Genomic DNA, 23,794 nt, shown 5'->3' with positions numbered 1-23,794 from the left:
GCTGGCGAATGTTTCAAGATACAAGGACACAGCATGATTCTTTTCAAGAATTTCTTGAGCCAAAGAAACAAGATAATATCAAAGATAAAGCTGTGTAAAAATAATATGAAGATGATTTAGTAACTAATTTTTCATTGTCATCGAAACATTAATTTTATATTAATTTATTATTTATCTTATTATCTTATTAAATTTGTATTTTTTATTATTTATGTTATTATTAATCTTGCAATATTGCAAGTAACTGTGCGCACTTGCTTACATAATGAAATTACAATAGTTAAAAGTACAAGAAGTAACTTATTATAATATATATATATAAAGTTTAATTAAAGATACAATATCTTTTAATGAACAATTAAAGTGTACACGTCATTTGTGATAAGCTATCAGAATCATAAACTTGATCGTGTGTTCTTCACCAATCATTAATCGAGAACAAGCAGTCGAGTGGTCAGCAATTAAGATTTAATAAAAATTTCAATGCCACTTTATACGAGACAATTGATTCATTTGCACATTTTCTGCTCTATTACACGTACAAGTAAACATACTTGCGTCTACATAATTTCAATTGCATATATACACTGCGATAAACTTACTACTAAATAATAGATAATGAGAAAGTTCGGAGAAAACAACATGTGTGTGTAATCTTCGCATAATAAATAAGTGACATTACATTATAATTGTTCGCGTATTAAATGAAACACTTGTTTACGCGAAACATTTATTGCAGACGTCCGAAAATATTATTTCATATTTTGTTGAAGAGTAGCCAGAAAAGTTGCGCAACTTTCATCAGTAGGCAAACATTGCCCGAATGCTTCCAGTAGTAGCGGTTCTTCTTTCACAGCCATCTCGTAATCTCGGAACGATATTTTACCGTCGTGATCGACGTCGAGTTTCTTCAAGGCCATTTCTGACAAATCCTTTACACCTTCGTCCGGATCCTCTTCACCGGGTTGCTTTATTAAGCAATTTCTGTGAGTGCGCGAAAATTTGTAACGATTATAAATAATTCTGTGTAATGCGAGTAAAAAAACTCACATACTAAATAACAACGTATTGCTATAAAAGAAATACGGATCAAATATCAAGTATCAAAATTGTAACTTACTTAAGTAAAAGAAAGATTTCGTCCTTCGTAATGTATCCGTCGTTGTTCAGATCGTATACACGAAAGCACAAGCTGATTCTCTCACGCAGATTACCTCGTAAGAACACATCGAGTCCCATAATCCATGGCTCCAATCTGATTGCGCTCTCGATTTCTCGATCCCAACAGCAGAACAAACGCTCTATCAATATGTCTTCCGTGATCACGTGAAATGTGTTGTGCAGGAGTTCTCGAAAAATAGTCCTATCGATTCCCTAAACGATATTTTGTAGTGTTGTATACGATTTTATACGCGTATAATTTTATTTTTTATTTTATATATATTTCGTGTAACATATTTTGTTAATACATGTTTTCTATCTTTTGTTTCCCGAATGTTTACGACAATTAACTCTTAATTGCAACAGACTTAATTACCTCAACAGCCGGTCTGGATTGTGATGTCTTACTGGCAGACATCGATCGTCCAACTTGTTGTTGATTGGAATTGACAGTCAACTTCTTGTAAAGCTTACAGAGATTATCCAATTCCGTTCTATTCTGAAAATTTACACTTTAACACGAAAAACAACTGATATACACATGCAACGTATTTAATATAATATTGATAATGGAGATAAAATAATTTAATAATTTTAACAGTAAAATAATATTTGAACATTAACGGAACATTTCACGCGTTTTCACAAACTTGCCTGGAGAACTTAGTTTTTTTTTTAAGAGACTCAATCACTCTCACGATGTACGCGGAGTTTCTGCCGCCTCCGGCCTCCGGCATTTTTTTGCGGCGTCTTCTTCTTGGCGATGATTCGTTTTTGCCGGACGCGGCGGAGATCTGTCGCTTCGAGTTCACGGACGTTTTGCGACCGCTAGTCAGGAATAAGGAAACGCTCTTCATAAGCGTCGTGCCGGCACGAACGCTGATGCCGGTAGGACGCTCGGCGCCGACGCCAACTTTGACGTCCGGCTGATTCCTTTCAGTCGGCGTGGCACTTCGTCGTTCAGACATCCCAGCTCGATGATCGAAGATTCGAACAAAACATTTAACAAAATTTAACATAACAAATTAAAATTAAAATTTTAATGTGACATTTTGTTGACAGCATATTAAAGTTTTAACATCAACGTTTTTTGAAATTTGAACAAAAACAAATTACTGTATAAATTTTTAATACAGTTGTGGAAACCTGTTGACAATATTATACGCACTTTTCCAAAAAATAAATAAAACATTTAGCGGTATAACATTGAGAGATATATTAGGCCTTTCGTCTCGAATACATTGAACAGAACAATCACGAATGTAATAAAAATGCAATTCTGTTTAATAAAAATGCAAAAACATATAAGAAACCGTTAGCACGAAATATACAAGTCGATTGATCAATAAGAAATAATTCACGATGAGCAGAAGCTCTTTATTCAACGACGAAACTGAATATTGATTGGCCAATCACAGTTCATCACCAGAGAAGCATTAAAGATTGCATTTCTCTCTCGTGCAACCGAGTTATTATTATTTATGATCATATTTGCGTAATTTACTTGCAACATTAGTTTGGTGGACTTCGTCGGCGAATCTCGTGTGCATCTTCGTGGCACGAATAATATTTCAATGAATTTAGATAGGTGCATTTATGCGCGCAACTACACGCACAGGGAAAGAGAATAAAATTTGCATGAGAAGAAAGATGGCCGAGATTTACGATACAATGCGTAAGGTGATTTAGTCGTTGCGCGCGTATACGTATGTGTGAGAGATAAACATATAAGTAATTTAACTTAACTACAAATTACACACAAATATATACAATTAATATTAACTTTTACTGTGTGTGTATACACAGTCAAATTGTTGAAATTTACTCGGAAAAGTTTTACATTTCGAAATTATTGTGTGCGATTAAGTTAAACTGTAAAAACTTTTACCCATCGGGTAATGAATACGACTCACGCAAATCGTGTTCGAAACAACCTGCGCGTTATTTAGAATAATGTCATTATTTAGGACAATGTCTGCATACGGTGTCTGCAGGCGGAATATCAGACAAATTTAGAAGCGTTTAAGCGCACACTTTTATTTTCCAATTTCTGCAGATAGCAAAACAGTGAGATCGCTTACAGTGGGGGAGTGCTTACATTCTTCTCTTGATACTTAAACACTTAAAATATGAAAACTTTTTACGCGAACTTATGATAAGGTCGCTTGAAATATGAGACACAAATTTCTCTAAAAAAGCCATTATTTCGAATAATGCATGTCTTATCTTCGAGTCTCGTTATTTCCTAACAAAACGTCCTGCATGCACCTAAGATTGTTCCCACGAGCGCAAGAGAACGATTTCATTACACGAAATCGCAATTTCGGAAAGCATAACAAAAGTAGGTGAAACTCCTTTGCCGTACATTTTTGACTTTTTTTACATTTTTTATATCTGTGCTTTATTTGTATACAATAAAAATTTTGTTAAATAAAATTGCAATTTACATTTTCACGATATTCTGACGGACTCGTAATAATATTAATTTTATAAACTGAAAATTCAAACGTAAGTCTAATTTTACGAGAAGAAAAAAATAAAGTGAGACAGAGAGACAAAAAAAGTAAGGAGATTCGGAGTTGATAAACGCGTGAACTAGAATAGTACTAGTCAAATTAGATCGCGCCGCGATAATCGACATTTCTGTTTCCCGAACTAACGATTCTCAATTTAACTTCTCCAAGTTGTCGGCCTCGCGATTGACGTGAGGCCGATGCATGTGGGGGTTCTCGCTTCAATCTACAAATGTTGATCAAAAACCAAACTGATACACGTGCAAACGTAACCATCGATTTCCAAAGTTTGTGAAATTATTTGACGTGCGTGAAATCATTTTATTTTGTCGAACTACATTTACAATATAATTGTGTACAACGATAAATAATTATCAACAGCAAACAACTACACATTTATATAATTATAATTAATCGTAAGAATATATTGTCGCTAACATTTTTCCACTTTCCAATTAAAGGTATGTAGCTCTTGCGAAGATGTGACTCCATCTAGTCATTATTATCTGTTCTGTTGTGCAATGACTTATATTAAAGTGTGACGAAAAATGATTAAAACAAATTCAATGATTTTTGTACGCTCAGTATGCGTGCAATATGATTGACAGATTGAGGATTAAATCGGGAAAAAAACTTACCGATGACAAAGAATTGCTTCCCGTCGCGACGAGAGCTTCGTCGTCAAAGGCGACTACGTTTTATCGATCAAACGTATCAAGTGACGAGACTTAAAAAACACTTTAACTTAACACGACATCCAGCAACAGTTCATATATATATATATATATATAAGCGCACATATATTACGCAGGTATAAAAATATTTTAACGTGATAATCACACACAAGAGTACAATAAGTAAGAGTACAATAAGTAATTTATTTATTGAGTACGCATTTACGTGTATCCTTTACTCCATTGTCGTACATGTAAACATTTATGTAATTACTGTTTTTGTTTTCATTATATTAATGTTTTAATAAAGTAGCGCACGTATATTTTCTATTCTCAGTATTTCTTTTAGACGATCGATTTATTCGGCTGATTGACGGTCGAGTTGTCATCATTAAAATTTACTTTTGGAATCAACGTCACGTGATGTTTTCTAAAATGTTCAAATTACAATTACTAAGTAATCGATATCTAATAATAACACACACTAGCAGATTTTTACAACTCTCGTATTACAACATTCTTACTTGCATAACTTGTCCAGATATTTTTTGATTTGCGTTACTTGATTCTGAATGTTAAGTAACATATTAGTCATCCTTTCCTTCGACGCAAAACCTGCAGCTTCGTTATATCCTTCAGAACCGCGTTCTGCGATCAGTTTTAACCGGTTAAATAGTTTTTGTATTACGATACTTGCAATATTTATGAGTTGGTTTAAAAATTTTTAATCTTGCGATTATTATTTAAAATTCACAATTTTGTTACATAAAAAGCTATGTATATTTTTTGTATCATCAAATGTTTTTGAAAAACTTACTGATTCGAATGTGCTTGTCAGTAATATCACCGTCCTGATAAACAATATCGATGTTCTTCATGGTATCGATTATATCTTTCATATTATTAATACTTTTGATCACTGATTTGTTATTTAACGCCTGCAATATAGAATCCGTATCGTTGCTAAACGTAACGTATATGAGTTTCACTTTTGATTGTTCCTTGACGAGCCGATCAATAATAGGTTCTAATTGATTTAAAAATTGTATCTAAAATATAATAAAATATGTTTATCCGTGTAGACAATCATAAACTATATAATGTAATTAATATAATTTAATTATATTGGAGTGACCTCTTGTTTACTGTGGTTCTTGGTTTTCCTTAATTTTAATCCAAAGTTTAGAAGCTTCACGAAGTTCTTTTCACACGACACAATTAGCTCTTTCAGTTGTTCCAACGTGTTCGCAGAAGCTGTCTCGTCTGTCAAATTTAAAGATTTATACGAAATATTAATATCCGTTTGATTTGTTTCAGATCGAATGCGTGAATATTTAATATCTTATCTATGCGACATATATGTCATGCAAATCCTACCTGCATCCCTCGCGCTTGAAATCGTTGACGTAACGGAATGGCAATGCGTCTAAAAAACAATGCGATTAATAATTTATGTTAGACAAATCAACAAATAAAAGACACGACGATCGGACAATTTTAATTTAAGAAACTTACTCCGATTACGACAGCGGCAATTATAAGAGCGAGAAATTTCATTTTTTTTTTCACTGATTCTTGATGTCGAGAACTCGATCACTTCGATTGGTAGAAATCTATTAAAGCCGTTTGATAGATTCAGCCGTTTTATAGGCTTCGTATGTTGGTGAAAACAAAGGCAACCGCGTATGCAACGTTTTCCAAAACATTGAGAAGAAACATCCGGCAAAGAATAAACGAACGTATCGCAGCGCGTCGATAGCGCAAAGTTACATGAACATACGTACATACGTAGATTTACGTGATTATTTAAAAGATCGCAATTGTGTTTTTTATATTAACGAAAATGTATATCTTTTTGCTTAGATTTTACCTGTTTGAATAGAGTACATTATGAATAATGGAACTGACTTTGACGTCACGCAACGACAGTGATGTGCTTTCTTCGAATTTGCACGGAATGACAATCATTTCAAATAATCTATTCCAATGGCAGTTTCTACGCCTAAAACTGTTACTCACGATCAAGAATATTGGACAAAGGGACGTGCGGATTGAGTAATAAAAATCGTGCTCGCGATAGTTTGAATTATTCATTTTTTGCGCCAAAGAGTGACAGAACATACACAAAAAGAACATATTGACGTTCAATAGTATATTAAAATAAAAAAGTTCGCGAGTAAAACAATATACTAAATTGTAATAATCGTAATTTATAAAATTTACGATATTTAATAGATATATTAAATACTACGGGAATGACAGACACTTTAAAAATTTTTCTTTCTTAAATAACTTTATTATACACAAAAACAAGCGTACACACACATTACAATACGCGTATAGATAATCAATAAAACAGTGGTCACTTTTGTAGATCCAATTTTATCGTCCCCATCCACGGGAGCTGTAATCAAAAAACGCATAAATATTAATCATTTTGAATAAAACGCATTTGTGATACGAGAACATGTGAATAAAGACCAGAAAAAAATATTAGGATGTTCAATAATTAGAATAAACATAATTTTACTAAAGTTGTTTAAATTATTGATAATTGATTGTAATATTACTTATTAATTATTTAATATATATTATAAAATAGTTTTAATAAATTCAATCTGGTGGAACTTCTTTGGAATAATTTTGCAATATTTACCCGGAAGTAGCAAACGACTTTGCGAACGAAGCACTGCCGAACGGCGAGCTTATAGAACCAGATTTGGCACCGCTGTTGGCCCATGAGCCGCCACCACCGCCGTATCCACCTCGACCACCGCATCCTCCTCCACATCCTCCGTATCCTCGATGACCTCTTCCATAACCACCGCCACCGAAACCACCACCGAAACCGCCACCGAAACCGCCGCCACCGCCACGATATGCAGCTCTGACTATTCTTTTAAGACCTTAAGAAAGAGTTTTAGTTTGATATTTCTAGTCAAAATATAAAAAAATTTTTCACATAATAAATATCAGTAAAAATCCATCCCACAATAAACACAAAATACTAATATTCTTTTTAAAATTAGAAAACGACAAAAAATCGATTGTCGATTTTCTTTTCGCACGTTTTCGCCACTTGCACTTCTGTGTTTTCACGATCGGTTTTGCGTTTACCTTGTGGTTGCTGATCAGACGACGGGAATGCAACTGCAATCGCAGCGAGCAGTGCAACCAGCAAAAGAATTGCAGCAACCCTTGACATTCTGTCAATAATACGTACACACTGTGAGTGTTCAGTGCTAAATGACGACGAGAAAACCAGCTAAGGAGTTCTTATATATATCCGAGCATTCGTCATCTTTCTGGGATATCCCGATAACGCGCGTTTCATACAGGTACAAAATGGATAGGTACTTTCAGACCACGTCGAATCGGCCGCATATCATTAACACTGACGGGAATAAACTTTTTTTTTTTTATTACGCGCGGCAGTAGGCTGATGATGCGCTCGTCAGCGTTGATTTCCTGCGCACAATCAGTAGAATATTATTTCGTTATTAGCTTTTCGAATGGATGATCGAGCTGTCTCGAAAAAAAAGTTGGTTATGATAGCACTACAGTCGGGATAAAGAAGACAAACGCGCGGGAGAAGGCTTTGTCCAGTTTTTTATCCGCAAACATTAAAAATTATACCAAGATTTAACTGAACATTAATAATATGCAAAATTTGACATCCGGAATATAAAACGTGTTATTAAGTGTGTTAACATGTTTTAATTCTCATTTTTTTGTATTTATTTTTGCACGCGGTTGCACAACCAGATGTTCAAAACATCATTTATCTTGAACTGTCGTCATACGGCATATAATCGTATGACGACAGTTTCTCTCGATTTGCCCAACATTAACTACACCTCGGACTTCCTAAATAGTCGCACGGTATAAAAACCGTGAAATCCCGCCTGCTTGAGAAGATTTATTAACATTAACCGCTTTACGGTTAACCGCTTCGGTTAGCCTTGATTTTTCTTTGATCTTCACAATCGTAGGTCGATGAACGAACACACTGGGAATCCCATTTAAGCAGTGCTAATAGTGCTAATTTTTTACTACTATATTGAAGGTCTGTGTTAAATAGACAACGCGCAATTTTTTAGTCGTCTTTTCTGAATGATCAATTTACTTGAAAATAAAACTTTAGTTTTTTTGATAACAGATTCAGATTAGATTTCGAGACTATTTGCATTTGTTTGCGCAAACATTTTAACCATATTGACATATTAAATGTCGTTTGCGACTAGTCTTAGTAAACTGTGCAAACACGTCGCGCAAGCAAAACCATTTCGGTATAAATTACGTCAACCTGATAATTCTTATGAAATTGTTTGTCTTCGGCTTCGTATTTCTCATCGAGACTACTTGAGGATATCTCGCAGTTATTGTCACCAAAGTCATTAAAATAATTCTTTTATGTTATTTTGCAGTGATTTTGATGCAACACACACAAAAAAATAATATTATGCATAATTTTTTAGGGCATTTAAAAGAGATTTAATTATTTTGAGTATATCATTATATGTGTTTTGAGAGTGAGAAAATACTATTTATTACACAACTGGGGATTCAAAGAGTATAAAAAATATCACACAAACTTGTATTTTAATATATTTTTATTTCTGCGTTAAATTTACGACATAATTACATAGCCTGTCGAAAGAACATTTATCTCTGTTTTAAGAAATATAGTATAATTGTGTTATGTCACGTAATGAATTGTAATAATAATCTTTTATTCTACACGAGAACGCGCAAACGTGATGAGATGAAACTATATTAATTCTTTACATACTACTATAAATTATAGCAGTAATTATTAAAAGGATGCTAGAAATATTTATTTTAAGAACCAAAGTTGAATCTAAATTTACACGAACTTACTATTATTGAGACGATAATTGCCTAAAAAATCGCAAAATTAAGTAATTTACTGAAAAAAAATTGAAACATTACTGAGCAATATAATGATTTAAAGCTCACTCTAATTAAAACACTAAGAAAGAAGAGTCACGAGAATTTGAGTTAGACTTTACAATAAACTATTACTACCTTACGTAATAAATTGCACAATCTTTAAGACTTTAAATGTTATTTTAAATTAATTCCTGATTGTTTCACCAAAGATGAGTAACTAGAAATTATTTTATCTTTAAATATTTTGATTTTTGCTAAAGGCAAATAAAATGACAGTTTTGGTTTTTATCTTCCGAATTATCTTTCCGAACGATAATGTAAAACTCAGTTCTTCAATGCGATACATCGATCGTTTTAGAAATTATTCTTCGTATGGCTGCGGGCGTCGTTTCTTCCTAACAAAAGTGCACAGAGAGGAAACTATTAATGCTTACATTTAAAAAATACATTTTTTTCGAATTTGTAGATTTTCCTTTAATGCATTAACAAGAAACACATAATTTACCCAGTAGGAGACCCGCCATAGGCCGTAGCTACCGAACTGGCTACGCCACCCCTTCCTGTGGAGTAACTATTCGCGATGGCCGTGATTGCGCCGGGTGGAGAACCAGACGAACCAGCGCGAGTAGCTACTCTCGGGAAACTGAAGACCATTGGAAAGAAATTATTCAGATTGGGATATCCCTGTCGTCTCTTGTTGCCCTTAAACGGCACGAACGGCACAATTGGCGCCTCATCTTCTTCATCCACTTCGCCTTCGTCGTCGTCGTCGTCGTCGTCCTCGTCCTTGACAATCACCGGTGTCTTGTGCGTCTTTTTGTTGCGATGCACTTTTGGCCGGGACGCTTCCGTACTGGCTGGTTCTTCGTCCGACTGTGCGATCTCCGTGGTCAGCGGAATCTGTTCTGGCTCGTGATTTTCCTGGTTTACGCGTTTGATGTGTTATAAGAAAAAAGTCAGGAGACTTTTTTATTTATGTTGTTGAGAACACGTTAATAATTTTACTAATTTTATACCTGGGGAGTCAAAGAATCTTGTTGACGATGTTGCTGTTCTTCTTCTTCTTCTTCGTGATGGTGATGCTGCTCGTGATGCTGCTGCTGCTTGTGCTGATAATGTACCTCGTTCTGATAATGATGCTCTTGAGATGGCGGTTTCTGATCCTTTCCGGGAGCCGGTGCCGCCTGTGCCTCGGCACTGGAAATTTCCGGTTCGTCGATCGGTTCAGGGCCGTTCTTGAGATGCGGCACACCGCCGAAGAAGGCTTCACCGCTTACGGAGTTTCCTTGCGCGAAAACGCCTGTTGCCTGACCGCCGTTATTCGTGCGACGAATCGGTCTGTAATATCCGGTGAACATCATCGCCCTTTGCGGATAAGGATGCACGGCCGTTCTCTTTTCTCTCAGAAACATCACGGGGTTACCGTAAGAGTCCAACATGACGGAAACTGCAAAATTGCGATCCAAGTTCATAAATTATGAAATAAAATAAGCATAAAAGTATAAGGTAGAAAAACAAGACTTGTATAAAAAATGTGTAATATTTTTTGTAAAAAATATACAACTGTGTTAAACTTTTTTCGTACAAAAACTGTTCGGAAAACTACTTAAAAAGCTAGAAGGACGTTTAATCTTGACGCTTACTAGGTTCGGCTGGAATCACCCTCGATTCCGTCATCGCGATCATCGATGCGGTCGCAACCAGAACAAAACTCAACCAGCCAGCCATCCTCGCGAATTCCATTCTCTCCGAGTTTCCGCGTAAGATTTCTTCCCCCGTTATAGGTTTATCGAGAGACACGAACTTTCTTGCGAGTAGACGAACTTGAATGGAAAATCCCGGAGGATCAACCGAGTGGTTTACTCGCACAGAGATCCGGTCGATCCGCGTAATGCACCAACTTTTTGCACAATCCTGCTAGTTTCTCGTCGGCGCAATCGCTTTTATACCATGAAATACACGGACGCGATGGAAAGAACAAACACGATGAGACATGGGGGTATGTGTAGAATCCGTTGGTGTACACATGGGGGATATGTAGGACCGAAGAAAACCCCCACCCAGGCTTTGTTAGGTGGTCGCCTGTACGGTCAGGCTTTGCCGTAAAGCAAACGCACGTATCGTTCAGCACTACGTGATCGTCATAACCGATGCGACATATGCTGGATCTGATGCATTAATTGTGATTCGCGCCGATCTCAATCTGGATTCGCGGGATCGATACGGGGATGATCTATTGTGTTTGATCAAAGTAGTCTTTACATAAATTCGTCAATAATATACACGCGCGCAATATTTATATAATTTAACATTCTATTAAATTAGAAGCAAAGTTTTCAGCTCTTCGAATTAAGAAAAAAATAATTTTTTGCGGTTTTAACTTTAAACAAACAGCTTGTATATTTTTATCAGCTTCTTTTATTATAAACGTCTGATTATTACTGTGAATGTTATGTTTCGCACAATTTTATATGAGTGGCAAAGGAAAATACACGATGTTCCATCAATCCTGAGATCAGAAAGAGTCGGGTCGCCTCGAGACTTTTGGCTCATGACTGAAACAAAGTATTTATAATGAATTCGCTTGAGAAACGGCAGGAATATGAATGGGCGGGTGGTTGACGAATGTCGCGGAGGTCCCGTCATTTTTCCTCTTTCACGACGTGAGTTACTGAGTCATCTCGATCGAGGCGAGATAAAGAGATCTAGCGTTCCAAACAGAAACTCGAAGAAAGATTCATACATTTTCAGTTGTTCTAAAAATACACGCAAGGTATCCAAGAAACTAAAAAGTACTAGTCGCTTCGCCGATTATTATCTCAGGCAATACCTGATTTAAAAAAATTCTCGAATGACATCACTTTGAAGGAATTCTGTTTACAGGCTGATTGACGAAGAAAGCTTTTAAATTAGAAGACCCCTCGTTTCAAAGAGAACGTGTGAGTTCGTTTCTCATCGCTGTCTTTGACGCTGAAGATGACGGAGCGCAGAAGAGACAAGTTGACACATCAAGGCGGATCCGATGTGAAGGAGCGAGAAGTGAGTTTTACGATTCCGAACACGCCGGCCGCGGCCACCGCCAACTGAACTCTTACGGACTCCGTGATTGTTCCCTAAGAATTATTGTCGCCTCTGACCAGTCGTATCCGCGAACGCTTCGAGCGAGTATGACTGACATAATATTAATATTAAGAGAGATTGCAAGAGAGAGTTACGTCAAACGCACGTCATATTATTCGCACGCGTGATAGACGAAGCATTTATTCATTCGAAACATTCATTCCATCGATAAAAATTTCTTTGTTTGATGCAAAAATATATAAACTGTGTTAATAAAAAGAGCGTAGAATATAAAATATGTATTTTTATTAAAATGTAATTTTTAACTGCAAATTAATTTTCTTACAAAAAAAATGTTAAATTTACGAAATTCTATTGATGTATGACGTTTGAATTTTTTTTTGTGAAGCATCACTTGAAAAATTAAAACTAAATATATATCTGAATGCATTTCAACGTGAATCTCAAGTCGGAGAATCGTCTGTGCGTCTTATGCATTTGAGAGATTTCGCGGATTGATACGACAATTGCGATTCCGGGGCACGCAATAAAAGCATATTGTAACGTAACTATACGAGTACGGAGAAAAGCGCGTTTGGGAATGTGCTGCGGAGATTGATTGTGATGCTTTTTGGAAAAGAAGCGGCGGTGCATACGAAAAAAATATCTCGCACTGAGAATAAGATGTATACGAATTTTGCGATATGCCGTACCGTACAAGACGCGATGCGCCTACCGTACACCTTTTGTCAGACGCTGCTCTTTGATACACCCGGTCACGCTCGAAAATACGATATGCGTGACTTGGAAAGCAGTGCGTTTCGGTGTTGATTCATGAAATAACACGAATTCATGATGCGCAGAACCGTCTGGTAGCGGTATAGAAGCGCTACAATCGATAAACTACTTACATAAGTCGCGAATTATAATTACTTTTTTCAAAAATTTCGTTTCGCAATTTACGTTTAACTTACGGTCTAGATTAAAATTTAATTCAGATTTTGATCGAATTGAAATAATGACGCGCAGTTCGGAGCGACGGTCCACAAAATCTGAAGAGGTAAACGTTACAAAATGGGTTCAATGATCGCGCGATACCGACTTGCAAATTTCTAAATGAGAAACGTACAGCGGAAACATTTTAACATTGTTGAATTATAATTGTTTGTCTGAGTATTGCTTAAAATTCTCGAGGCATATATCCGACATGATGTATGTGCTCATAAAGATACAAAGTATGCACAACACACACATCAACGTACCTTAATTTTAATCGTTACAAACTGTTGTACAAGCTAGTTGTTATAAACGATATCAATAAAATAAATTACAAAATAGTTGTGTTTGAAATAAAATTTTTTTTATTTGATTGTTTTCCGAAACGTTGAAACTTTTTGTTTGCGTTGCATTCAATAACTGTTAAGCGACACTTCCCGCACGCAATATTTTCTCTCTTTCTTTCAAACAAGCTTCGACTATTATTGCATATTAATTTTATAACCGCGTTTGTTTGCTCACTCTTGTTAAACAATAAATTCATTCTCGTGTGAAGCTACGGCAAAGTTCTCTTCGAATTATAAAAGTAGAGAGATCCCAACAGAATTCCCAGGATTTCGCGATACGCTCGATTCCCGCTTTCGCGAATATCTACGCCGGGTTTGCCGACGGAATCTCATTTGGTGTCATCGTGTAGGCTGAATTAAGATTAGCCAATGTCGAATTACACGTGCTGTGCAACGGCATACGTGTTCAGTCCCGTCGATCGGCTCACGTGCGAGAGAACCGTCGGAACGTGAGACACGCGGATCGTACCACTTCGATAGCCTCGCCTAACTTCGAGATCTTGCCGTGCGATCGCCCCTGGCAAATGATGCTAATTAATTCGTGACGCATGTCAAATCATCGGTACTGATCTTGTGTCGTCGCTTGACGTTGCATCGATCCAAAAATAGAAAAGGTTAAAACAACCACACGTACAAAATACTTCTTCACAATCGACATCAAAACTCTCTTAAATATCTTTGCATTATCAATTTTTTTTTATTATTTGTTTGTCTTTATTTTATAGAAGAAATGTATTTAGTAAAAATTGTTTAATTTTTGTGTAACATTTGTAAAATCGGATAATTAAAATTGTTGTATAAATTTTACTATTATAGTTTTTATATTTGTGTGTGTGTTTTACGGTGCATATGTACATTTGTGTAAAATGCCTGGAAATGTTTTGCGGATCGTGATCGATGGTTTTACAATAGAATGCGCATAATGTGAAGATTTCCGTCTCAGTTTCCAGAAAAACGTCGACTCTAGAGACGTACCGTGTATAGACAACTCTTTGCGATACTCACGATCTTATTTGGAAACGAATCACGGAGAGCAGTCCGGTAAGTCTGGTGAGTATACGGCACGCGGGTTGAAAGACCGCGTAACATCTCGCCTTGCGAGGATTGCGTTCACTTTGCAAATTTTCAAAATAAAACGGGGGAGAGGATTCGTACGTCGGTATTGAATTGCGGTATTATACGTGTTGTCTCTCTTAAATCGCGTATCCTTTTCAGTGGCGTAGCCAGAATGAAAGAATCGGATCGATTCGTACGTCAATTCCGTAAAATTCGAGAAAAAAAACACAGTAAAATAATGACAAACAAATAATAACAATATTGTAAACTTGGATAAAAATAAAACCATAAATAAAGAAAAGTCCATCTCCCAGATCATATCATTCTAATTTCTTAACTGCGCCATTGACGATGCTGCTGATCAGCAGTCAGTGGACCGACGACAAATGCCTGCTTGAGATTTAGTGTTCAGCTTTTCCAGGGAAGACATAAAATAGTCGCAGGTGCACTGTCGGTATAAACGATATAAACGCCCGCGCCTATATAGTGTTACACACGCATGACGAGCAATACGGACTCCGCATCGCGATAGAGACTCAATGCAAATGCGAGATTGGGGCCGAAGACGAAACACCTGCACCCGGTCCATTCTCCTCGCTGCCGGAGAAAATTGATCGGCTGGATTTGTATTCGCACGGTGCGACACCACTTCCGGTCTGGATAGATGCATATATGTATACGTATACGAGATTGAGATCATTTGACGTTGGCTTTAACACGAGAAATGTTGCGCGCTTTAAGAAGAATTTTTCATATTATTTATATATTTTGAAAAAAATATAAATTAGATAAAGAACAAAACAAAAAACAGCAATTAATTTCTAGAAATCTTACAAACATAGTTAATGATTATAAAGTTTAAATATTTATAATCTTTTATGTAAAAAACATTTTATTCAGCGGAAATTGAATCTTCAAAACTTTCACGTGTTTTCTGCTATTTTCTGTCGATTTGAGTAAATATTTATAAAGCTATAAAAAGAAGAAGAACGTGCGTTTGATTCTGTAGTCTTAAATCGACGTCGTATCTTGTCTTACCACGTATAAATATGGCATATTGTTGTTTGCGTGTGGTAAAGTCGAATCAGAGGTATGACGAACGAATACGTCAGCGCACATGCGAGTCTAGCCACGAAATCACCATAAAATATATGGTGCTAGTCGAACTCAATGTTCGGAATACGAAATTTCCCTGATCTCCATGCACCAAGCGGCGAGTTGTTCGTAACGTTACAACTGAGCCGTAAATCAAAAACTCAAGAGTCTTCCGACACGCAAGTGATGCAAGAAGTTATGATTTTTTTTTTTTTCATATGCAGATGAAACACACCAGCTCACACCGGACGCAGAATACAATTCCATTTGTCACTGTGACAGGAATTCACGTACGGCAATTTATTTTGCGTCATTGTTGTTCATGCTTGTTAAGATTAATACGTGAGAAATGTGCAACAACGATTGTAGAGAATTATAAATTTGTTTTTTTTTGTGTCAATACTTATAAAAGTGTATATTTATTTAAATGAGATTCTGAAGATTGAAAATATGTGTAAAATACGCACAAATTAAGGAGATAATGTAATCTTTATATCTTTTAACTGTTGATGTTAAAAATAAGCAAGCAACATAGCAACATAGCAACATCTTATGTTGTTTGACGCTATTTTTTGTAAGTCTCGATAAAAGCTGTTTTGTCATTTAATGATGACACGTGTAAAGTTATATCTTTTGTTCTTGATTACGTGATAAAAAATCTAGAATTAGATTCTTTTGTGAATTTTGTTAGAAACTTAGTATATTATTATAGATTTGGTTTTTTATTAAGATGCTCTTCTGTATACAATTTGAAGTGAAAATAGACTTAAAAACTTTGGGACTTTTAGGAAGTGATATGTTGGAAACTCGAAATGAGGTAGCCAGAAGTGTTATGACACAGAAAAATTTTTATTATTCTTTTTGTTACATGAACCGTGGCCTAAAAGTTCATCGAAAGAGGTGTGATCACAGATGAGGGTGTGGAGGGTCGTGCGGTTGTCCCCGGAATAGAATTTTCACCGTTTCCGAGATTTCAGCAAGTATCCCGCGACGCCCAAATCCAAATACCTGAAATTACTAAATCTACGTAATCTTTAAATATATTATTTATAGATATAAATATATATTAATGCACAATATCCAAATGAATTGAATGTAACAATGACGAAATTGAAGCTGGCGTTAATTGAAGTAAGTAAAATTAATTAGACTTCGTAACTTCAAATGTTAACCATTTTTTTAGTTGTTCATTTACCTCCTTCGCGTTATAGCAATGCCACGTTTCTCTCTTTTTTCTGGCGTTATACGGCTTCCATCGGCGGAAACAAGTCTAGATGCAGTTGCAGTAGGTTTTTCAGGTGGACCAGTAGTTCCTGATGGTACGTTCGATAATAACTTGCCTTGACGATTTTCTTTTGATTTCCTTCTTACATTTAAATCCGACGACACGACAATTTCATCAAATGTTTGGCCAAAAAATGCTGCACGTGATTAAGAAAAGAGTTAACGAAATCGTAAATTTTCTTAAGTTAGACACATTTGAGCTAAACAATAAAAAATAATTATTTTATTGTATTTACTTACGTTTTTCATTAGATGCGGTCCCTTGAGCATTAATAATAAGACAGACCGAACTGAGTATCAAGAATGCCAAAACTTTTATCATTTTGCTGCAGAAATTTTGTATGTAAAAACCGAAAGTTTTGATATCCTGTATAAACAAATAAAGAAAACAATAGGTAAAATATAAGCGTCAATAGATTAATATAGTATAAGTATCTAGGTATAATTTTTATAATTACTTTACTGTTAATATGTTTAAAAAAATAATTTGAAATATGCAACGCTAAACCTACTTGAAATATTACGAGAGAATAAGCGAAGAACTTCAATTTACGAGCATGTATCCATATTATAACTAAATAGACATTAGAAATTACACTGTAAATTTGACAGAAAAATGATATACTCTAGCTGATTATTATTATTCTTGCATCATTGCAGTCAAGAATTTTCCGTGCTTATTGTTAGGGTTAAAAAAAAAGATCGTTAAAAGTTCTTCGGCTGGTGAGATTTCGTAATCACTTCGTAAGAACGCGAGTTCGAGGAATTACTAACTGAATCACTTTCTAGAGCAGTCACACAACACATTGAAATCAGAATCTTACGTAAAAGCGGGAAGATTGTGCAATTGCATAGCGTTATCGCGACTGAACGTTTGCGCACGCGTTGACATTATAAATTTCACAGAAGAACATTATAACTCAATATTTTCAAACTCAGTGCAGTTTTGTTACTAAAATTTTACAAATAGAAAATTACATAGTCGATTTTTCTTCTTACATTCATAAAGTTCTATTCTTGTTAACAAAGTGTCAGAATCATATGTACGTATGTAGATGATTTGCCAAATTAATTCTAATTAAGTAATCACGTCTCAATCATTCATTGTAGCGTAGTTTAGTTCTCACATTCTGAACATATTTGATGTTCACGATTTGTGAACGTCGCTTCGAAATCGGTAGGCAAAAAATAAAATCGAACATTGTCTCTCGAACGAGAAAGTGAAGTCAGAAGAATTCGACACAACGATTAACTCCTACTGTCACTGCTACTTTCGCGCGAACATCCTTGTATGCGACCTCGCGAAACGACAGAACGAGCCTTCGAATCGAATGACGCGGGGATTTCACTTACTTGGACCAAGGAGACCTCGGACTTAGCACTCAGTACATATAGCTCAAGTACAATGTCTCGACTTACCGACGATATAAGTTGAGGATACTTTCCGAGTCGACAACCGCACGAGAAATGCGAGCACATTGGCGCGGGAGCCTTCAAGACAGCATCGCGGATTTGCTATAGTGCGTGGAGGCCAGGAACAGGCCCACGGGCACCACCAGGAGGAGGTACTTTAAAGGCGACATATACTGTAGTCTGCGTTGCACTGGCCGGACCACTTTCTATTTCATTTTTTCCTCTCGATTCACTCCACCTCTTTCTCTCTTTTTATCTTCCCTCCCGATTCTCTGTCTCTCTCTTTTTGCTCAGACGGAAGGACTGGTTTACCGGCTGGCAGGGCCGTAGGTGTCCAGGAGCGGCTAAACAATGGCTAACGACAGGGCGGACCTTTAACGAGCCTCTTTGAAGCGTCTTGGACATGTCGTGAACGTCACTTCTTCAGGGTGCACGTAGCTACAATCCACAATTGTCGTCTTAGGTCGATGATCTTTTGAGAAGATAATCTCTCTCTTTCTCTTACAGAGAATAAGGATAGATGTGTTAATTTTAAGAACTTCAGATAATAAATTCGATATAAGTAATTTCGTTGCAGTGAACAAATTTATGAACAAATAAGAAAGATAAATAATAAGAAAAATTTTAAAGATAAAAATGTAATTCCGCTACAAATAAATACAAGTTTATGCTTACAGTAACATACAAGCAAATAACAATATATATTATTTATTTATTTTATGTGCATATAAGTATAAAAAGTCACATCAGTATATTTAGTTAAAAGCAAATATTTGCTTTTAACAAACATGTGAGTATAGTACAATATTTCCATTTTCTTTGCTGCATGTTGAGCTTCTTTTGACGAAATATTCTCCCACAAACGTTCACACGCTTTAATACGCAATAAAAAAATTTAGTAAACCAGTTAAACATGTGTTCTTAGCAATAATATATCGCTAGAATTGCAAGATTGATTCGAGTGTTTTTTGCCGCGAAAAATAAATAAATTGTTGAACTACGTTTTGCCGGATATTTGCGACGCTCTTCAGCAAACGCATTCCGCGCGCATCGGTTCTCGATAGGTCGCCGCTCCTTCACGGGAGAAGAGAACTTATCCCTGAATCGGAGGATGTTGCACCGCGGCGAGGTTCGCGTGTGCAGCATCGCCCGGTCATTGCACGGGGCTTTTCGGATCGCGATTTCAGGCTCTCGCTCTTTTACACGGCCCTTTCTCCCTTTGGCTTCCTATCCCTTTGTGCCGTTTATCCAAGCGACCCTCCGTGGTCTCGCGACTTCTTCTCCTCCTCGTACACTCAAAATCCTTTCGTCCTTATTCCTCGCACGACAGATTTGTTCTTCGTTTCGCTCGTTCCTGCGCGTATCGCGCGGCGCTACGTTGCGAAATTTTGTCGGTTTTATTTTGGGGAACATCTGGTGGCTGGCATGCGGACAAAGGAAACTTGCTCTCTCAGGAAATCTCAGGCAAGAGGGTGGCTCGCGCGCGGTTAGGCTTATTTACTTGGTCCTAGTGACGTAGAATGTTTGTAAACAATGGGCCCACACGATGATAGCGGAGGGACGATGAAGGTGAAATAAATTAGAGGCACTTGGAGGTCGCCGCGTAATTTCTGGGAAAGATAGAAAATACATTCAAGAGAATATTGAACACGTTGCTTTCACAAGTTGAAGAATAAAATCGACTTGAGAAATGTTGTTTAAGAGCAAAAATAAAAATTTTTATAAATAAGTAAAATTGCGTAATGTATATTTGTAAAGTTTAAAATGTTTATGTAAATGTTGTCATTTATTGTGTGTGTGTGTGTGTAAAAAGATCGTATCTTTGAACTCAATATGCAGACAAGACATGCAGAAAAGATTTTAACAGATACAAGTTGGCTGAATTATCTTTAATCAAAAGAAGCAATCTTCTAACTGCATTTAACAATTGCGTGGCGAAGATTACGTCAGATTACATATGTTTAAAATCGAATTACGACGACAAAACCGGATGCATCCTTGTCGCTCAATTATAGCGTAGCGCAATCAAACGTTTACAAAGTTACGCAAAATTGTTAAAGGATTCGCAAATGTGAAACTTCAGAATAATAAATTTACAAAAATATCAAAGTCATAGAACCAACTTCAAATCATTTTATTATAAGCGAAAGATTATTCTTCTTAGCAAAATTACAAAATATACTAATTAAATATAATAATTGACATTTCTACAACAGACGAAGTCTATCTACGTGTATAAAATAAAAAGTCAGGATCGATTTCGCCATGCTTATTTTACACGCATCGACTATCTAACACGATCCGATTTAAACTTGTCCGTTTCGGGCTCAGCTTCTCTGACTCCCTTCGTACGGAACAATAGCCATTTACTGTGCATGTCCAAGCGCGTCACAAGTGTGTGCATAATCGACACTCCGATTCGCGTGTAGGTGCATCACTCGAAAGATGAAAACAGACCGGTTCGTCGTGCCGAGAGAGAAGCGTCGCGTCTAACCTACCGGGGGCCCGAAAACAACAATATGGCGTCTGGTCGTCCCTTTAAAACGAGTTAATCCGTCTGTCTGGCCGTCTGCCGATCGCCTGAGAACCAAGAAGATTCATTTCCCCTTTGTTCATTCTTTTTCACACGTACCCCCCCGAAAAGGGCCTCGCGGCCTCAATGGCACAATACGCGCGGACGACGCCGCGCCAGCTCGCATTCGCGGGTCCTTTCCGGACAGGTCCCACACATACACGCGCGCCTATAATCGCCGCTCACGCGCGTGTATATATTCCGGCGAAAGTGAAATACGCCCGTATATACTCGCCAGCGAAGATTGTTGCGTCTTCGACCCGCTCCTCGGCTCGCCGCGTCGGACAGATGTTTCTGGCCCGTTTCGTTCGCGGATCGGTCAGCGTAGCGCGGGATGTCAGGGGCGCAATTGCGGCAATATAATGCGAATCGCGGATTCCCGTCGACCCGACCGCTGGACCCGTAGGTTCGTTGACCTTCGCCCGAGACGTGCTTGATGCAATTTTCGTGGGCGGTCTCAGCCTTGCCTCGCGGATATAAAATACAGTTGCTGCGGCATCCTTGGATTTTAATTCTTTTTAAAAGAGATGCAAAAGAGATACGAGATTGTATCCGATATTCTATTCGTAGTAACTTGAGTTGTAGTGTGGAAGAAAATAATTAATATATAAAACATAATGTATTCGTAATATGTTACTTTTTGAAGGCATACACTCTCTAAAAGTGTTTACCTATATATTTCCTATAATTTTCCATGATATGTTCAAAACACAAAAAGTAAATTTGAAAAAAAAAAATTAAATTATCCAAATTTATCGTGTAGTTTCTTGAAATGAGATGTACATATGTGATTAGTGAGCTGTGGTAATTAACATATATTTACGTACGATTAATTAACATGTATTTGCACGCCGGCTCTTCTTCATTACTTATTACGTAATAGTAGTTTTGTGAAGATATTAGTAGTAGAGATTGAAAAAACATATGCGCGCATATATGTATTAAGAAAAACGATTTCGTTGATTTAAATGAATATTATAATTAAATAGTCATTGTAGCTTATGTAAATAACTAAGAGATAGACTATACCTTGTCTTTTTATAAATTTAGAATCCGGTGTTTCCTGCCGAGGATTGAGCAGCGCTAAATGTGGCTGAGAAAGGTCCGATGTTGAAACTCGCGCTCTGTGCATTGGCCTGGCTGTGTCCTCCACCGTAAGGACCACCTCCACTTACAGATCCTGCCGATGCCGAAGCGAAAGACGCTCCTTGTCCAGCGTGGTGATGGCCACCGTAGTCCGGTTGCCATCTGCGTGAATCAGAAAGTAGAATGCAAACAGTCACCTCTTTTGCATATCTCGCTTTGTACATTTGTGAAAAAACTACAGATGCTATTTATTTGAATTGCTATTTAAAATGTTTTTTTTTGGATTTACTAGAAGTTTTATAAGATAATTGATAAAATAAAATTATTTTGAAATTAATTGTCATGTGTTATACAAAAAGAGCTTTATTCCAGGGAAAAAAAACTTTCTGCTTGTGTTTGACATTTTCTCTGGTTTTTTACATATGTAATAATATAAATACTATAAGTGATTCGATTTGTATAGTTTATATTAATTGTAATTATCAAGTAAAAAAGCATAATTTATACCCTCCGCCGCAGTTATAACCACGGCAACCTCCACCAAAACCATGATATGGTTTGTGGTGATGTTTTCGTCTGCTTCCAAAATGGCGTGCGCCGTAATCATAGTCGGAATAATCGCTACCGCCTAACAAACCAAATTGTGGCGATCTCTGTTCTCTCTTGGTATCTATAATAATACGTGAACTCAAACTAGATGTAACACATTATGCATTTTTTTAAGGTGTAAAAAATACATAGATATATGAAGAATTTAGATAAGAATTAATCAATGTATATAATACATCGTATAATGGCAAATGAATTTTTTAATTCTTTATATACCTATAATTAAAAGTTTTCAAAAATATATGTACGTAATAAAAAATATAATAAATACAAAGTGTTTTTTCAATATGTTGTTGTTGTACAATACTTGATTAAATTTTAATTACTGACCGAGTTTAGATGAAGTATTCACATATGATGCAATCGGATCCGGCACATCGGAAGTTTCCACTGTTTCTGTTGGTTTGCCGAACGATTTACTCGTCGTCAGAAAAATCACGCCAAGCGCTATAAATAAAACTGCATCTCCCTTCATTATAAAAGAACAACTTTCACTGTTACCTGTCACACACCTGAAGAACGATTCGAAGCTGATCTTCCGTTTAACGTGCTTTTATAGAGAATCCCTTCACTGTCTAAAAAGAATCCAAGGAAGTTGCTTATAACAACATTATCACTTTTAAATGTAAAGAGACGGTCATTGGTCTTCACGCAGTCTTTACACACAGAGTGGACGACCTTACACGTTTCAAGGATGACCGGAAAAAGGCCGGGGACATAAGGAAACCTATTACAAATAGATATTGAGACATCGTAAGTTTGACTACATGTTCAAAACTGCTATACGTCTGAGCTTGACTACTCTTTGATCACGTATGCTGCTTGTAATAATTTTTGAAGATAAGGAAAAATCTTCAAATAATGTACGCCATAAATGTTTACTTACATTTTTTCTGCACAATTGTTATATATAATTACATATTGTGGCAGAATATTATTAACTAAAAATAATTTATACATACTTTGTTACTGTTAAAAAAATATTAATTTCAAATAATATGTACAATAAAAATA

At 36.4% G+C, this 23,794-nt stretch overlaps 6 protein-coding genes across 9 annotated transcripts; all 6 read right to left on the bottom strand.

Annotated features, from left to right (window-relative positions):
- Positions 1 to 425: 425 nt before the first annotated feature.
- On the bottom strand, positions 426 to 2,129 carry LOC109851951 (EF-hand calcium-binding domain-containing protein 1). The gene is made up of 4 exons (XM_020422586.1): positions 1,816 to 2,129; positions 1,538 to 1,655; positions 1,121 to 1,374; positions 426 to 984 (listed from the first exon to the last, which is right to left on the bottom strand). The coding sequence occupies exons 1-4, from the start codon at positions 2,127 to 2,129 to the stop codon at positions 753 to 755; spliced, it is 918 nt and encodes a 305-aa protein (XP_020278175.1). The 3' UTR covers positions 426 to 752.
- Positions 2,130 to 4,532: 2,403 nt separating this feature from the next.
- Positions 4,533 to 5,951, bottom strand: LOC109851949. Its single transcript, XM_020422584.1, has 6 exons — positions 5,864 to 5,951; positions 5,726 to 5,774; positions 5,484 to 5,611; positions 5,166 to 5,397; positions 4,873 to 4,996; positions 4,533 to 4,778 (listed from the first exon to the last, which is right to left on the bottom strand). The coding sequence occupies exons 1-6, from the start codon at positions 5,903 to 5,905 to the stop codon at positions 4,694 to 4,696; spliced, it is 660 nt and encodes a 219-aa protein (XP_020278173.1). The 5' UTR covers positions 5,906 to 5,951; the 3' UTR covers positions 4,533 to 4,693.
- A 677-nt stretch (positions 5,952 to 6,628) lies between these two features.
- On the bottom strand, positions 6,629 to 7,610 carry LOC109851950 (glycine-rich RNA-binding protein 3, mitochondrial-like). Its single transcript, XM_020422585.1, has 3 exons — positions 7,466 to 7,610; positions 7,005 to 7,254; positions 6,629 to 6,752 (listed from the first exon to the last, which is right to left on the bottom strand). The coding sequence occupies exons 1-3, from the start codon at positions 7,551 to 7,553 to the stop codon at positions 6,731 to 6,733; spliced, it is 360 nt and encodes a 119-aa protein (XP_020278174.1). The 5' UTR covers positions 7,554 to 7,610; the 3' UTR covers positions 6,629 to 6,730.
- Positions 7,611 to 8,943: 1,333 nt separating this feature from the next.
- On the bottom strand, positions 8,944 to 11,188 carry LOC109851948 (protein tweety). The gene is made up of 4 exons (XM_020422582.1): positions 10,906 to 11,188; positions 10,279 to 10,709; positions 9,768 to 10,183; positions 8,944 to 9,657 (listed from the first exon to the last, which is right to left on the bottom strand). The coding sequence occupies exons 1-4, from the start codon at positions 11,003 to 11,005 to the stop codon at positions 9,624 to 9,626; spliced, it is 981 nt and encodes a 326-aa protein (XP_020278171.1). The 5' UTR covers positions 11,006 to 11,188; the 3' UTR covers positions 8,944 to 9,623.
- Positions 11,189 to 16,644: 5,456 nt separating this feature from the next.
- LOC109851923 lies at positions 16,645 to 18,634 on the bottom strand. 4 transcript variants are annotated; one of them, XM_020422540.1, is made up of 4 exons: positions 18,454 to 18,634; positions 17,341 to 17,467; positions 17,012 to 17,237; positions 16,645 to 16,839 (listed from the first exon to the last, which is right to left on the bottom strand). In XM_020422540.1, the coding sequence occupies exons 1-4, from the start codon at positions 18,577 to 18,579 to the stop codon at positions 16,773 to 16,775; spliced, it is 546 nt and encodes a 181-aa protein (XP_020278129.1). In that variant the 5' UTR covers positions 18,580 to 18,634; the 3' UTR covers positions 16,645 to 16,772. The 4 variants fall into 4 exon arrangements, with proteins under 4 accessions (XP_020278129.1, XP_020278130.1, XP_020278131.1 ...); XM_020422541.1 differs by having other exon boundaries at positions 16,645 to 16,833; positions 18,454 to 18,632; XM_020422542.1 differs by having other exon boundaries at positions 16,645 to 16,824; positions 18,454 to 18,630.
- A 571-nt stretch (positions 18,635 to 19,205) lies between these two features.
- Positions 19,206 to 23,322, bottom strand: LOC109851925 (dormancy-associated protein 2-like). The gene is made up of 4 exons (XM_020422544.1): positions 23,111 to 23,322; positions 22,679 to 22,841; positions 22,115 to 22,333; positions 19,206 to 20,123 (listed from the first exon to the last, which is right to left on the bottom strand). Exons 1-3 carry the CDS (start codon positions 23,253 to 23,255, stop codon positions 22,132 to 22,134), a joined length of 510 nt encoding a protein of 169 aa, XP_020278133.1. The 5' UTR covers positions 23,256 to 23,322; the 3' UTR covers positions 19,206 to 20,123; positions 22,115 to 22,131.
- Positions 23,323 to 23,794: the final 472 nt, after the last annotated feature.

Source organism: Pseudomyrmex gracilis, unplaced genomic scaffold (genome assembly GCF_002006095.1).
Source record: "Pseudomyrmex gracilis isolate BER0280 unplaced genomic scaffold, ASM200609v1 scaffold_22, whole genome shotgun sequence".
Classification (NCBI taxonomy): Eukaryota; Metazoa; Arthropoda; class Insecta; order Hymenoptera; family Formicidae; genus Pseudomyrmex; species Pseudomyrmex gracilis.
The sequence above is the reverse complement of the archived record's forward strand: the minus strand, read 5'-3'. Positions and strand labels throughout refer to the sequence as shown.

Bases quoted from the DNA above. Each gene is read 5' to 3' on its own strand.
- LOC109851951 (XM_020422586.1), bottom strand. From the start codon at position 2,129: ATGTCTGAACGACGAAGTGCCACGCCGACTGAAAGGAATCAGCCGGAC. The intron at 1,656-1,815 runs GCAAGTTTGTGA...TTTTCAGAATAG, and splicing joins AAAAAAACTAAGTTCTCCAG to AACGGAATTGGATAATCTCT. The intron at 1,375-1,537 runs GTAATTAAGTCT...AATATCGTTTAG, and splicing joins AATCCAGACCGGCTGTTGAG to GGAATCGATAGGACTATTTT.
- LOC109851949 (XM_020422584.1), bottom strand. From the start codon at position 5,905: ATGAAATTTCTCGCTCTTATAATTGCCGCTGTCGTAATCGGA. The intron at 5,398-5,483 runs GTCACTCCAATA...ATTATATTTTAG, and splicing joins AGAACCACAGTAAACAAGAG to ATACAATTTTTAAATCAATT. The intron at 4,779-4,872 runs GTAAGAATGTTG...TGAACATTTTAG, and splicing joins TATCTGGACAAGTTATGCAA to AAAACATCACGTGACGTTGA.
- LOC109851950 (XM_020422585.1), bottom strand. From the start codon at position 7,553: ATGTCAAGGGTTGCTGCAATTCTTTTGCTGGTTGCACTGCTCGCTGCG. The intron at 7,255-7,465 runs GTAAACGCAAAA...CTCTTTCTTAAG, and splicing joins GTCTGATCAGCAACCACAAG to GTCTTAAAAGAATAGTCAGA. The intron at 6,753-7,004 runs GTAAATATTGCA...TTTTGATTACAG, and splicing joins AAGTCGTTTGCTACTTCCGG to CTCCCGTGGATGGGGACGAT.
- LOC109851948 (XM_020422582.1), bottom strand. From the start codon at position 11,005: ATGGAATTCGCGAGGATGGCTGGCTGGTTGAGTTTTGTTCTGGTTGCG. The intron at 10,710-10,905 runs GTAAGCGTCAAG...GCAATTTTGCAG, and splicing joins GGTGATTCCAGCCGAACCTA to TTTCCGTCATGTTGGACTCT. The intron at 9,658-9,767 runs GTAAATTATGTG...CACTTTTGTTAG, and splicing joins TATGGCGGGTCTCCTACTGG to GAAGAAACGACGCCCGCAGC.
- LOC109851923 (XM_020422540.1), bottom strand. From the start codon at position 18,579: ATGTGCTCGCATTTCTCGTGCGGTTGTCGACTCGGAAAGTATCCTCAA. The intron at 17,238-17,340 runs GTAAGTAAATAC...AATCACGTGCAG, and splicing joins GACCGCATCTAATGAAAAAC to CATTTTTTGGCCAAACATTT. The intron at 16,840-17,011 runs GTAAATGAACAA...AAGATTACGTAG, and splicing joins ATTGCTATAACGCGAAGGAG to ATTTAGTAATTTCAGGTATT.
- LOC109851925 (XM_020422544.1), bottom strand. From the start codon at position 23,255: ATGAAGGGAGATGCAGTTTTATTTATAGCGCTTGGCGTGATTTTTCTG. The intron at 22,842-23,110 runs GTCAGTAATTAA...GTATTATTATAG, and splicing joins GAATACTTCATCTAAACTCG to ATACCAAGAGAGAACAGAGA. The intron at 22,334-22,678 runs GTATAAATTATG...TGATTCACGCAG, and splicing joins GGTTATAACTGCGGCGGAGG to ATGGCAACCGGACTACGGTG.